Consider the following 14,929-nt stretch of genomic DNA (forward strand, 5'->3'; position numbering starts at 1 on the left):
AAAAATATAAAAAGCCTTTTCCATTAGTGCTTTTGATGTTCTTTGCACAGAGGATAACGAATGCAGCAGATTCATCTTCCTCCATCCTCCCTCACTTTTGCCTTTATCTGGCAGAGCCGTGCACAACCTCCAGAGCCCGAAGAAAACGCGAGGCTTGTGCAGGAGGAGAAGGAGCACGCTCCCTGGGGCATCCTCCTGCTTTCCACCCTCCTTGGGTGTGCAGGATACATGTCACCAGCATGGGGTACCCGGCTGGAGGACACGCAGCATCACCACTCCACCAGGAGATGCTCAGCAGGTGACCAGGTGCTCTGAGAGCATTTCACTGCAGCCAAAACCCCAGCCCGGCCTTGCAAATGTTATTTCTGACCACGGGCAGGGAGGTGGGGGTCCCTTACATCCCGAGACGATGCAGGGGCATCAAGCTCGCCACCCAGACCTATCAGCACGCCGTGATGGAATAATTTCCCCAGCAGTTTCACACCCACAGCTTGACCACCACCACCGTTTGCCAGCTGAACTGCCCCACGATGGGGATTAACTCCTTACTTATTGCTAGCAATGCACTGCCAGGTTATCGCTTGCATATAAAGGGATTTGTGTCCCAGTGGGAAGGCGTTAAGAATAAATAAATTGGCCCTAAATGGAGCCATCCGGGTGCGCGGACATGGCATGGGGAAGAAGTGGTGAATCAGCACAAGGCGCAAGAGGCGCAGCCTCCTCGCAGCCCCAGCACAGCGGGAAATGCAAAATCCTGGCAGCACCGAGTGACCTTCTCACGGGCTCGCTGCTCTCAGGCACCGAACAGCTCAGCATTTAGCTCAGCTCAGCATAGATGGGCTGGGGATAAAGCAGCCCAGTGCGCCAGCACCGGTGTTTCCAACACGTTGCTGCTGAGCTTTAAATTGCATCTTTTATCATCTCCTCACACTTCAGCTGGAACAGGGCATCCAAAGCAATTAAATCCAACCTATTTTTTTTTCTACATTTACTCCTTCAAGTGGAGCTTTCTTGTGTGGGGCAGAGATTATGGGTTTTGGACTGGATTTCGAGTCACATTCATTTTCCATTAAGGACCAAACCACAGCCATCTCCTCTTCCTCAAAAGCAGCTCGCTACGAGTTCAACAAACACCAATTTAAAGCAGTTTAAAGGAAAACCAGCATCTTGCAGAATTTTTGAAAATAAAAGGGCCCCGGCACCACAAAGAGCGTTTTAAAGCCTTTTGAAAGGGAGCAAATTTTTTATCAGCCTGAGCGGGATGCTGATGTTTGCAGGGGAGTTATCGCTGCTCGTTACTCATCCTTCTTTTTGGCACTGGAAGCGGTTATGAAACCCATCACCCGCCGTGCTCCAGGGCTCCTCGGCTGTGCTAGCGCAGCAGAAAACTTCCTGCTTCGGGGAGGGGCACGGTTCATCGCAGGGGTCCTTCACCCCGTTTTCTGCTCCACAATCCCAATGGTGAAGGGAAAAACGCCTCCCTAACTTGGGGGGGGGGACACCCCAGTTGCAGGTGGAGGATGTGGGGGTCCTGGATGCACAGCTGAAGGAACATTTATCCCCAAACCACTGCCATGGTGGTAAAAAAAAAAAAAACAAACACAAAACAAAACACGGAAAAGCAGGGGAAGGGGAGAGCATGGAACAGAATGTCTTTTTTGTTTGTTTTTCAGATCCTTTCAAGGAAATATGGGTAGCAATTTAAACGTGCCTGCCTGTTTTTATCACTGGGTGAGTGAGAGCAGCGCCCAGAAGCTGCCTCCCCAGCCAGGAGCAAAAGCAACCCCTGCATGATAAAATAAGGCACGGGGAGCAAAGGTCATTCTCCCGCAGGAATGGCCAGCAGAAATTGGAATGGAACATCTTTTTGCAGCATTTTTTCCCCATTTCTTGCCCTTTTAATCCCCCCCCCCGACTGCTGTAACAAAGAGCAGTTGACTGCATTATCTCCACTTGCCCAAAACACACACGCGATGCAGAGCAAGGGCACCGTGTAAGCACCGAAAAATCAGCTGAAAAATAACCCAAGTACTTCCCATCCTAACTTACGTTCCCCAGAGGAATTTAAGCGTTTTGAATTATGCCACCTTCTCCCAGAGAACAGGCCCTTTCTGAAGGGCACGGCTCAAGGCACCGCAGGGCTGCGGATTTTCAAACCGTTCATTATGCAAATGGCTCATTTATTGCTGCTGAGCTGAAAGCAAGAATCCCAGGCACGCAAGGATAAATAAGCGGGGAGCAACAGCGAGTGCGCGACGACTTCTGCTGAGCTGGGTAAGGGCGGCAAAGGGGTTACGGGGGAGTTTCCGACCAGAGGGTGAAATTGGCCCCCAGCCCGTCCCGGTGGCAGCCCACGTTGCGCAGGACGATGCCACCGGAGCATCCTCAGCAGCAGCAGGATGAAGCCGCAGCAGATCCTGCCCTACACCCCCATCACCCGCTCTGATTCAGGTCAAGGTCTCAGGCACCAGCCCCATCGGCAGAGTTGCAAATGCAGAACTTCCTCGAAAACCTTCACCATCCCGCCGCTGGGTGGGAACCAGCACTAATTAGCGCTTGATGAAGATTCAGAGAGAGCCTGGCTGGGAAAGGAGAGAAAACTCAACGCTGCCCACGCGGGCGGGATGTTATGGGAGGACGGCGCGGGGAATAGCCTGCCACAGCCTCCACGCCTCGCTCCTCGCAGTGCCAGGCAGCCCTGGCCAAGGCTGAGCCTTTGTCCTCCGGGAGCTGAATCACTGCACGCGTTTGTGAGGCTCAGCACCTTCCAGCTACTGAATTTAATTCGAGTTCAAGTCCTGGAAGTGACTTGGCACGGGGTACTGAAGCCATGGGAAATAATAAGGAGTTTGAAAAGCAAAACAGGAACACCAAACTGAGCATTAAAGAACCTTTCAAGTTCAAATGCAGGAGAAAAAAAATAAAAAGCAATCCCAGCCCAATGTCAGCACTTAGGTCCTGAAACCACAACCATAAAGGTGTAGCTTGAACTGCAACACAACTTTTATTGCAATGTCTGCTGCTGAACGACCGGAATGACAAGAGGGAGCCTGGCCAGGAGCAGAGGTCTGGAGGATCCGGGCGGGCAGATTAATTACTGGGGAGAAAGGTCCTGGTCCGTGAGTACCTGCCAGCATGCGCCCATCACAGCTCGCGCGGTGACAACCATTGCTGACACGTCCCGGCCGCAACAGCCAAGCTTGGCTGTGCCTGACCTGGGGACTGAAAAGCATAAATTCACCCGGGCTGTAATAAATTCACCAGCATCCTGTAATGGAGAGAGACCGTTCCTTGCTTCGAAGGAGAACAGGAGCAGCGAGGTACCCACGACAGCTGAGCACGCTGCAGTGCGCATCCATGCGCCTTGTCCTGAGCAGATGAAGGCCGAGTGCCAAGGGCTGAACGGGCAAAGCTAATTAGCTGGATAAGTACATGCAAGATCAGGACCTACATTTGTTCCCGGCCTCCTGGGACACCGATAACTTCTTTTGCTTGTTGTCGTGCAATGCAGACAGCGCCTGTCTGAGGCGGTGCTATAACCCCTCGCTGCCATGCAGCATTTGTCTTGCAAAGGTTAAGGTTGAGGAACAGCAGCTCGGGTGAGAGAAGCCTTGTCCACGATCTTATCACGGGGCACCGTCGCATCTGGAAGCGGGGTCTATGTCTCCCAAGCTGCTGTCAGTGCTGCGAACAACCGGCCGCGCACAGCACCGCCAAAAGGTTTGCTCTGAGAAGCGTTGCAGCGTCCCGCTAACGGCTCTGATCAGCAGCAGCTGCATGCATCAGGACAAGGCTCCAACTTCACTGCCACCCGTTGCCGCAAGAGAAAACAAAGCCTGTTATTACAGTGAGAATCCTGAGAGCCTTTTTCACATTACGGAGCTTCGGCACAACCCCCATTGCTGGGGCTGGTCCCGCCAAGGGCAGCTATCAGGAAAAGGAACGGCAATTTGGCTGCACCGGTGCCTGGGTCAGAAAATGCTGGCAAAGCCCTTGGAGATCCTCGGGGGTGCAGGGGAAGGAAGCAGCCAAGGTCTCGCTGCTGCCCGAGCTGAAGTTACTGGCCAAGGTCCCATTGGCTGCAGCAGCACTGCTCAAAGGATCACAGAGAACAAATTTGGTGAAATCTGAGGCTAAAAGGGGCTGAGCAGATGGGAAAATCAGGCAGTGTTAGATCGCACGGCTCTCCTTTATCTCGGAGAGGGGCTGGTAGAATAACCGGGCGCTGCAGCGTCACCGCGCTCGGTGCAGGCATCATCTTCCTCCCAAGGAGCTGAGCGCCATCCTGCATTTCAGAGCCCAGCCCCAGCATTAACAACATCTTACCTTTCCTAACGAGCAGCCAAAAACCCCAAATCCGTGGCAATTTAACATACACAAACTGATGCACATTATAGGTCTTTGCTACAGGATTTGTCCCACTTCTACATATGCATACCATTATTTCTTAAGAAAAAAACAACACTACTGAACCAGGCAATGACTGCTACATTTTATTCCTTCCTTAATCTAAACATATAGTCACAAGACCAAGGTATTTGCTATAAGGAAATGAGCTGTCAAGTGATTTACGGTCTTGCTCTGTCTCAGCAGCTCCAAGTCTTCTCCATCACCTATTTTTAGCAAGCTGTAAATTAGAGGCAATAAGGGAAAGGGTGTGAGCCAGGCTCAGAAATTCATAGAGCAAGCTTACCTACATCTCCCTCGCCCCAACGCACCTACGATGCAGGATCGGCGTGCCATACGCATACCAACAGTCAGCATCATGCAGCTGCTCCTGCTTGGAGCTGCCTTCTCGCAGGAGATCAGCGCTTACAGCCCCCAAGAAGCTGTGTGTGTGTGTGTGTAGAGTCTGGTCTGCTGCTCAATATAATGCCCAAAACAGCTCAGAGCCTACACGTGCCAGGGACTCGCTTGGTGTATGGGAAGGCTCAAGTGGAACGCTGCACCTTCTACCTGCTTGGCATATCTTCCAGCCATCTAGTTCCCCATTGAATATACATTCAATAGGAGCAGTTGCTTTATTCGCAATTTATTGGTCATTCCAGCCACAATTATTCTAATAATTCCCTTCACCAAGAACTAAGGTCCATTATTGTAGAAACTTATTTGCAGTGGCTTCGCAGCGAACGATTACAATAATTATTCTAACTCCCATACAGCACTTTCCATACAAGAGCTTTAAGAGCTTTAACAATGGAAAGTTATTACCAGAGCTTTAACAATACAAAGTTATTACCAGCATCCTTATTTGTGAGAACGAGGTGCAGAAAGATCAAATGAATTGCTGAAGATCATTCAGCAACTCGCTGGCAATGGCAGGAACAGAACCGTAATCCCCTGACCCTCCATCCAGTGCTGATTTGGGCGGGGGAAAAATATATACCCGTGCAGAACGTATTAAAAAAGGAGTAGGTTTGTTTTTAAGAGAGCTAAAAATGAGCTTTTCTAAAGGAGCAGTGGCAGCAAACATCCGTATCAGGTTCTGTGAAGCCGGGTAACAGTCTGAAATTAAATGACGCCATTGATTGCTATATGGCTGGGAACGGGATAAGAGGAGAAGGAACGTGCCTTCGGTCTTTTCCTTTTTTCTATTGGGTATATGAAAGGGGATATCCCACAGTGTCTTAGCACTCTGTGCTACGGGGGACATTAAGGATTATGGGTCTTTCCCTCATGCCTCTCCTCCCTACCCCCCCCTTTTTTTTTTTGGCTCCTGAAAGATGAAATGGATGTACCCAAAATCAACGCTGGGTTTTGACCATACTGGCCAAGGTAACTCACTCAGAAGTACCAAACACACGCTAAGCATCCCCAAAGCTCCTCCTTGTCACAAGTATTTTATGTGACAGTTTATTTAGGAGAAAGAGCAGACCTTAATCAGCAGAAGAACCATGAAGAAACAGAATATTTATACGGAATTGCATCCTGTTTCCCAACAAGATGAAATCCTCCGAGGCAGCTATTAAGGAGATCGCCTAGAGGAAGAGAAATTCAGCAAACCAGATTATCTCTAACAGGCTTATCCACTGGAAAAAGTCATCAGAGCAGCGATCAGATAGTTCTGAAAGACAATTAATGTAAGGTAGGGGAGAAGGGAAAATGTAGCAGGGCAACAAGGAGTGAGACTCCACAGAGCACAGCTCGTCACGGCTGGGCAGATATCAGGGCACTACACAACCCCTCGCACTGCTGGAGGAGGGGAGGGATGTCAGGTGTTCCCAGTGCCTCGTGTGGCTTCACCAGAGCGTAACATCTTTTACCTAACAGGCGAGAAAGAGGAATTCCCTCCCCTGTTAGTCCGGCTGATGGCCACAAACCGGACCCAAGGGCAGCTTTCCCCAGCTTCTCATGGCCAGCACTGCAGCTCCTGTCCACAGCCACGTCCAAAGCACAGGGAGCAGCCTTCTCCGAGGCTTGATCCCAAAGGCTGAAACCGATGGCAAACCTCCAACAGACAAAGTAACAGCTCAGGAAGGGTATTTCCAACCCAGGTGCCTCCTGCATCTCCGACCTTAAGGCAGGGCTCAGTGGCACACGAGACAGGTGCCCCCAAATCTTGCCATGACTTTGCCGTTCCCCCCATGTGTTTCTCAACAGTGGAGCCAGGCAAAAAAATCAAGGAAAAAACCCTACAGAGAAATGGAGAGGGGTCCTGGGATGGGAAGAAGTCTGTATCATTAGTTCCAGCTGCAGGGACAGACAGACGGTGGGATTCGCCAGAGGTAGCGACACGGACGTCTTTCCATGGACTTCACTAGGCTTTGGACCAAATTCCTGTACAAACAGCTGCACTCAACAGCTACCAAGGAGCTCAATTTGTTAGCATTTTTTAAGTACTTTCAGCTCCTTGAATGAAAGGGGCTATCAAAGTGCAAAGCAGTTTGACTACCGATAACAGCCTAGGAACTCAAGTTCAGTCCTTCTGAAGCCTTACAGCACAAAATAGTTTCATAACACAGACCCCGGCACAGTCCTAAGAGATATCAAAAGTTTCTTTCAAAGACTTCTAGGCACTAGTTTTCCAAGATTCCCTTTAAATCCACAAAATGTGACGGCAAGCTTTAAATTCCCATCAAAGCTGGGTGGAAAGCCAGAGGACACAGGGTTCCCCGAAAAGGCTCCCGCTGGTACCCGAGGTCTGGCCGCGCTGGTATGCCGGGTCAGGGCACTGACCGCAGGGGACCTGTGCTGCAATCAACTCCTCCGATCAGTCCAAGGAGCAAAAAACGAAGCTGTCGCTGCCTTCCTGGCATGCAGATCCCCGAAATTGTACAAAGGGATGGCACGAGGCAGGACACACGGCAAGAAGCCTGGCACGACCGCAGGTTGACATAACGTGCGTTTACTTTTCTTCTCAAAATTTAGATCCCAAGCCCATAAAAACATTGGCAGCAGCCAGCGGAAGGCAGGCAGCGTACTCTTCTATCGCTTCGCAGTGGAATAGACTTCATCCTGTTTCCTCTGGCCCCAGATCAAGCAGGCTCCTCGCAGGAATTTTCCATTATCCCGTGGCAAATATAGCAGGGCAATCCAGCCGCTTAACCGACTTACACTTTGACCCCCCCTCTTTAGCAGCAGTGAGATTGTGCATAAAGCATGAGCTGGTTCTCGTAAAAACCCACCGCCTCCAACACCCCAACCCAAGGGAAAACAGCTGGAAATCCCGGGCTGCAAAGGACGGGGACATTGCTGGGCTTCTTTCTCCCTCCTGTCCCCTCTTCCCAGCTGCTGAGCCCTGACTGTACTTCCACTGCCCATCAGCCTCAAAAATTGAGGAAGATGGGAAAACCTAGAGTAAGAGCAGAGCTTTTCAGTAAATCCTCTTCTCGCGCTGCTTCCCTGGCAGCCCGCAGGCCCACCCCAGAGCCCGTGCGATCAGCCCAGCGCCGCTCGCAGACATCCCGCTAGTTGAGCGGGGAGCATCCCGAGGGCTGCAGCTCCCATCCTCGGGCACGGGGGCTCTGGAAGCACACACAAACCCTCCGCTGCCACGTTTAACAGCGGCGCCCTCCGAGCACCCAGCACCAGAAGCCTCCCAGCATTTTGGGGCTCGCCCGAGGTGCGCTCGCAGCACCAATAACCACACAGAGCTCTGGCTTTTCCCACTCCACGTGTATTTGCTCAAGAAAAATGCGAGGCATCTCCTAATCACTGCTCATTTCCCACACAGCTCCGACCGTCCCCAGGGTCACGGGCAGCAGGAGGCATCCCCGGGGCTGTTTGTGCTCGGAGCCATCTGCTGAACCAGGAGCATCCGGACAGCAACGAGCAGAGCCCCATAGCGTATTTGGAAGGGACGACCAAGTGACACAAAAGATTGCCTTTTACTCCCTCTTTCCAGAAATCTGCGCTCGAATAATGCGATGGCTCGGCTCCAATTAAACTCTCCTAGCAGCATGGTTCACATCATCTTGGAGAAAGCGGAGAGCTACGACTCCAAAAACACGTCCTTAATTCCATGTGTGCGAACTGCTTGGCTCGGTTTGGTTTGCAGGGAGCGCTGAGCATCTCACCCCATACATCTCTGAATTTGACCCGCTCCACCTCGTCCACCACACCCTTCATGAAGCAGTCTGAGAGCGAAGTAAAAAAAGCCCTAATCCTGCAAACAGCTCCTGCATCCCAAATACAGAACAACGAGCGAGGGACGCGGGGGGAGAGGAGAAAGCGTCCCCCGGCCGCAGGGACAAAGCCCACATTGTCCCACTAATGCAATTAACTCCAGGGGAAAAACCAACACGGCTTTATACTTGTGAAGGGACAAAGCTTCCCCAGGACACAGCCAGCTCCAGCACTCAGCGAGTTTACGCCCTGCAACGTTCCCAAAACCGCATTTGGGACGAGGACCCCCTGATGCACCCACTGCTGGAGGTGCAATGCCGCCTGCTGCGGTGTAACTACACCAGCCTCAGCTTACATCTGCTAGCATCTTCTTAACCTTATGCAGCACCATGAGCTTTTTTTTGGGGGGGGACAAGTGCCGAACCCTTTAAAACTCTTGCAGCCATCTGCTAGCAGCACCCTCCTCCCGCTGCGAGGCACGGGGCCGCCACGGCCCCTCTCCAAAACCCAAAGGCCAGGGGAGCGCAGCACGGCTTCCAACATCCAATCTGTACTTACTAACTAATCAGCACCGACAAAAATAACCCGTCTAATTATCAGAGCGCTGCCACTTAAATAATGAATTACGTGCCTTATTACAAAGTATAATAGATCAGAGGAACGTGAAACAATTGCAATTAGTAAAACAAAAAATGCCAGAAAACCAAAAAAAGAAGCCCTGCGAGCGCAATCTGAATACAAGATTTCTCCCCAGAAACGGAGGCTCCAGCCCCCTCCACGGGCTACGAGACGCTGCAAGCCCTCAACCCCTCTTCAGCCTCCAACCATCACAAGGTGGATACATCCCCTACGGCTTATTGGGCTGCTTTTTTTCCCCCTGTTGCACCCAAAGCAATATTTATTTACCTTCGGATGTCTCCGCAGCTCGCTGCAGCCCTGGCACTGCTGGGATGCAGGGCAGCACATGCTGCCTGTCACACCCAGGGCTAGATCTTTGTGTAGAATGGGGAAAAAAAGTCGCAGTTAAAAAATAAAACCACTAACAATTGCAAAAATGTTTTAAAAATAAACGAAATCCAAAAAGCTGCGTGGGTGTGTGTCTTCGAGATGGTATAACAGGACCTCAACAACTGTCACTGATCTTTAACATCCTTCTTCTGACCAAGGAGAAAACAAGCTGGCAAAGCTCTTCCTTTTACTTTAAAACATCCTTGTAGTAACCTGAGCACTGTTTGTACGGACTGTTAGGAGAAGGGCAAATTAATTCGTTTAGCATCCAGAATTAATTGTACTTAACCCAGCCCTGAATCGCCAGCGTCAAGTTCAGGCTGTGGGGCTGCCTCACAGCTTTCTGAAGGTCCCGTCCACCCCAACGGGTCTTTTCTGCTCCTCCCCAGGACGCGCCAGCCAGACCCCTGCCACCCTGAGCGCCACCGTGCCTCCAGCACGGCTGGGATGCGGCAGATGCCACCAAACTGAAGCCACCCAGAGCACCCCGCTGCACCCCTAAACAAAAAAACAACAACAACAAAACAGGCTTTCCACCTCCAAAAAACGCGTTAACATTTTTGCACAAAAATATTTTCCGTCTGAGCTCACTTCTAGCAGCGTTGCAGCTGGATACGATTAGGAAGCAGAAGAGGGGAGGGGGTGGCAGCGCTACGTGGGCAGGGGCTGAGCCCCCCCCTGCAGCCGGCTCGAAGCACGCAGCCACGCACACCGAGGTCGTGAGCCTGGCCGGGCACTTCTTATCTCCTGCAGGAACGGCTGCACGAGCAGATCCTTGTAGAGACGCTAACCAACCAAGCTGGACTTCGGGGATTTTGGTACGTGCCCAAAAAAAACCATCTTGGGTCTGAGCTGAAATGGAAGCGCGTCCTCCTGCCTGCTTGCAGCTCGTATGCCCGGTGTGGGCACACAACGAGACAAAACGCCCGCACACAAAGCCAAAAACAACCCTAGGTGAAGCCCAGATGTCTGTTTCCATCCCTAAAACCCCCAAAAAGAAATAAAAAACACGCAAGATCCCAAAGCCAAGGGTGAAACTCTCATTCAGCCCGAGGCCCAACGCCCGCGTTCGCTCTTAGCGCCCTCCCCACATCCCGCCCGGTGTCTGGGCTCCAAGCTCCTCACTGGCTGCAAACCTAATTAACGTGGTGCTTCCCTGTGAACCTAATTAACGTGGTGCTTCCCCCTTCACCCGGGGCATTAACAGCAGATAAACCAAACGTGCCGTTGGGCTTGGTCACGCTGCTTGGACCCACGACGGCCCCTGCGGAGCGGGACACGGAGCCAGGGGACGAAATGCACCGAGACACGAACACAGCAGGAACAGCTCCGGCTGGAAAGCCCCCGTATTTTTACTGTATTTTTACCAGCTCAAAATGGAGGAGGGAGACCTGCCGTGGGGATGCCCTACCTGCATCCGAAGGCCCTTCGGAGCTGCCCCCACCCGTGACACCTGCGTGCACAGTGGAAGCTCTCCAGCACGCTCCGGGCGTGCCACCAACCCCAGCAGAAGCATCGGGAACCGAAAATCAAAGCAGGGCAACGCATCCAGCCAGCAGCAGCTTCGGAAGAAGCCCTGTAACAGCCCCAAGCTGTGCAAAAGTCGAGGTGGGCAAGCCTCTTTTTCTTTTACCCCTGTGCGCCTCCACCTGGCTGGCCGGCCAGGAGCTCCTAGGGGCGCAGGAGAACCTGTTTAATTGCTAACGAAGGGGGGAACGCGTTAATAAAGAGCACGATGCCTTTGGGGTTTGTTCACCTGGGAGCGCTGGAGGCTCTGAAGCCTGGAAGAGCTCCACGCCGGGGTCCTGTTGGAGCAATCCACAACCGCAGGGGTCCTGGCAGCGGGTCGCAGCCCCCAGGGAGCCCCAGGAAGAGCTGGGCAGGCGAGCTGGGACACCCCGAGCCGCGCAAGGGCGAGGACAGGAGAGGCGCCTCCGCGAGCAGGTCATGGGGACGCGTTGGGCAACGAGCAGCGCCGGGAACACCCTTGAGAAAAGGCTGGGCTGGCAGACGCGTAACACGTAACGTGACGCAAGCAGGACGGCTTTCACCCAACGCAACCCTTAATTAAGCTGATGAGGTAGCGAGCGGGAAGGATTAGGGCTGTGGGTGGGATCACCTCGCCTCCCATCTCCTGCCCCGAGCGGCAGTGCTGGAGCCCGAGCTCACCCTCGAGGCGGCGGGGAGAGACGAGGGCCGCTCCCCTCCTCCTGAGATGTCGAAAAAAAACACCCTGGGAAGAAGCCAGCCCTCCGCTCCGACCCGTTTGGACAAGCCTTGGAGCTGTCGGAGGGACAACCCGCCCCGGCTCGCGATTTAACGTTTGCAACCAGCAAACGCCTCGCTAGCTTCTCGGCCGCGAGCGGGCGGGATGCCGGTGCCTGCCTCCATCAACGGCTGCTAGCGGGAGGGCAGCGGCTGCTTTCCATCCATCGTTCCCACGGCGTGCACACGGAGAGGCTGTGCAACAGGTCGCACGGCAGCGCGGCTTCACGCGAACGAGCTGGAGGCAGCGCCGACGAAAAGCACGGAAAAAACTCCAGAGCAATTAGCATCTGCGGCAAAAGCCTCCTACCCGTCCTACCATTTTCCACCGTTTAAAAAAAAATAAGATAAAATTAAAAAAAAAAATAAAGGAAATCTCCCCGGCTCATCATCATTTCTAAGAGGCAAACTAAGGGATGGAGCAAGTCGCTGCTTGCCTGAATAAACAGCCAGGAAGGAAAGCGCCCGCCCAGGCGGATCCCAGCAGGTCAGGATGGCGCAGCGGCTCCAGGCGCTGTTGGAAGCAAGGCGCCCCGATTGTTCGAGCTCCCTGCACACTGCTTCTTCCCCTTTTACCATTATGAAATGCAGCAGAGATTGAAGACTGGCTTTCTGTTGCTTAGCCAAGCAAAAGTTTTGGCTCAAATTTGGAAAAAATTGGCTGCCTGCTGCCAAGGACAACGCTTACCCAGCCCAAGCGTAAGCGCACGGATACAACGCAGCGCTGTGTGCAGCAGCTGCACCGGGATCTGTGGGATCTGCTCCACTCTGGATGCGCTCCCATACCTCATGCCGCCACTCCTGGAGCCCTGCACACACACTCGGAGGCTTTCTATGCTCTGTGCACGCTGAAAAGGGCCCCGGGGGGCTCATCCACATGGGGGCTGCATCTGCTGACTCCTGCACCTCCTCTCGCCACCGATACAGGAACAACGTTCCCTAATACGGGAACAAGGGACGCTCTTCGTGCTTCCACCTTCCACCCGCCCCATGCTCCACGCTGTGGTATTTTCCTTACCATTTTCTCCTCTTTTTTCAACAGAGAGGATGATGAAAACTTTTTGGCAACGTTAATTACCAATTTAATACTGCTCTCCTAATGACACGTACACAGATTTACGATGAGATCAGAGCAACCCTGCTAATCAGGGATAAACCTGGTATACTATAGAGGGTTATAGGTTTTTATTAGTCTTTCTTGTTGGTCTAATTGATGGTATTACCCTCTGAACTGCGTACGCACACAAAGAAATTCAAGATATGCTGAAAACACAGCCCAGGGGAACGAGCGTGTGTTTGATGGTTTCCTACCGATTAGCTCTGGCACCGATGACGTCCGCTCGTGCCATCCACCTGCAGCCAGCCTAATTCACCCTTCTCCCTCTAGATGCTTGGTCCGATAGGTGTCAGAGGCTATTGATACCAAGCAAAGTACAAAATTATCTTGAGGGCATCACTCCAACTCTTCCACTTCTGCTCCTCTCCGTATCGGCCCAAAAACATCGATGCTCGTTTGCTAATACAAGTCCAGGAAAATATTGCTGCAAAATAAGCTTGTACTTGCAGCTCTGGTAATGACCAAAAACGAGCTAGCAAATGAGAGAGACCTCCCAAAAACTGCAGTTGAGCAAAATATTCCCCACTTGCAGTCCTTACATGCAGCTGTGAGCAAAAGGGACCCACGTCGACCAGGGCAGCTCCTCAAGGCGCGGATCATTTTCCTCCTTGGAGAGGAGCCGAAAGCTCAGTGGCTCCCAGCTCAGGCCGTGCTGGAGCACCCAACACCGGCAATTCTGCAGGTATCTGGGTGACTTCAAGGACCCGGCCCGAGCTCCTGCCGCAAGTATCTGCCCACCCAAAAGCACAAAGCCACGGGGCAGCTCCCTGCAGCCACGCCGGTGCCAAAACCCCCCACGGGACCTTTCCTCCCCACGAGTGATGGCAAAGAATGGAGCGGGTCACCCAAAATTCCCAGTACTGAGGACTTACTGGGTTTGGCCCCGTGCAATATTCCCACCTGCTGGATAACGTGACAGTGCCAGGCCTGGTTTGGCTGGGCTCGGTGCACGAGGCCAGAGGTGTGCTTGCTGATACCAGGCTATCGACGGGCTGTCGTCGACACACACCAGCCGGCTCCGCTCCTTTGATGTTATCTGGAGCCCTTAATGCTGCCAGCAAGCAGAGTTAATGCTTTATCTGCATATGGGTTTTTAATCCTGCACTGTGGTCATTATCAAATTATTGTCAGACTAATTAACAGGCAAAGCTCTCCGGGCTTTTTTATCCCCCCCCCCCTTTTTTTTTTCTCCTGCCTCTTAAGTAAAACAAATAGAAAACGATCACAAATATATCAGGATTTGGCATCGGGCAACTTTCAGCAACTACAGCTGCGCTGGGCACAGCAGGCAAACCACAGCAGCACAGGGAGCACTCTACCCCTAAAACCACAACAGCATCGAATAAATCTCCAAAAACCTCAGCCCGAGATCACACGGCGCTGTTTAAATGAAAAGAACCCGTAAGGAACCTACGAGATACTCAGAGCCATTTAGGAAAGTGCTTTCCATTCATCTCACCATACCTGCTGAATCAAAGCAGTTTTGCCGCTGCAGAGTAAATGCACCCATCAGAGGAATTACCCCCCAAATGAGACCGGTCCCTAACGAATGCACTCGGAAAGCACCGCAATAAGATGTGCAGGAGATGCCTTAGATGAGATCATTTACCAAAATACCCTGGAAATGGTGAATGCCTGGGGAGGAGCAGCGCGTACAAAGGCTCTCTGCAAAGGTGGGGGCAAGGCAAAGCGCACGGAGCCCCCCCCTGCAGATCCCGCACCTGCACAGAGGCAGCGGGTTTACAAAAGCATCCCCAGGACTCAAGGGCTTTACAGAAATTCCCCTCCGAGGCCGATGCTCTGCGACCGGCTGGATCCCTTCGAATTCATCGCGCCTGCAATAACCTTTTGGCTTCTACTGCAATGCCCAGAAGACACCTTCCTGGTATCGAATACAGCCCTTAAACTAACTAGGCGGCCCTCTCCTGCTTCTCAGGCCCCTGTCACCGTGACCTTGTAAATCTGATAGCTGTT

The 14,929-nt window shown here is 52.5% G+C and overlaps 1 protein-coding gene across 3 annotated transcripts in view; it reads right to left on the reverse strand.

Annotated features, from left to right (window-relative positions):
• KAZN (kazrin, periplakin interacting protein) overlaps positions 1–14,929 on the reverse strand; it is a 185,230-nt gene that overhangs the window by 43,250 nt on the left and 127,051 nt on the right. The window contains exon 1 of one of the 3 annotated variants that reach the window (XM_080564093.1): positions 11,330–13,682. The exons of the other annotated variants lie outside the window; for them this stretch is intronic. Within the exon in view, the coding sequence (XP_080420219.1) occupies positions 11,330–11,522 (193 nt within the window). The 5' untranslated portion in view covers positions 11,523–13,682. Of the gene's footprint in view, positions 1–11,329; positions 13,683–14,929 lie in introns of those variants that run through there. 3 annotated transcript variants of the gene reach the window in all.

Source organism: Anser brachyrhynchus (assembly GCF_964034855.1).
Source record: "Anser brachyrhynchus genome assembly, chromosome: 21".
In the NCBI taxonomy this organism is placed as follows: Eukaryota; Metazoa; Chordata; class Aves; order Anseriformes; family Anatidae; genus Anser; species Anser brachyrhynchus.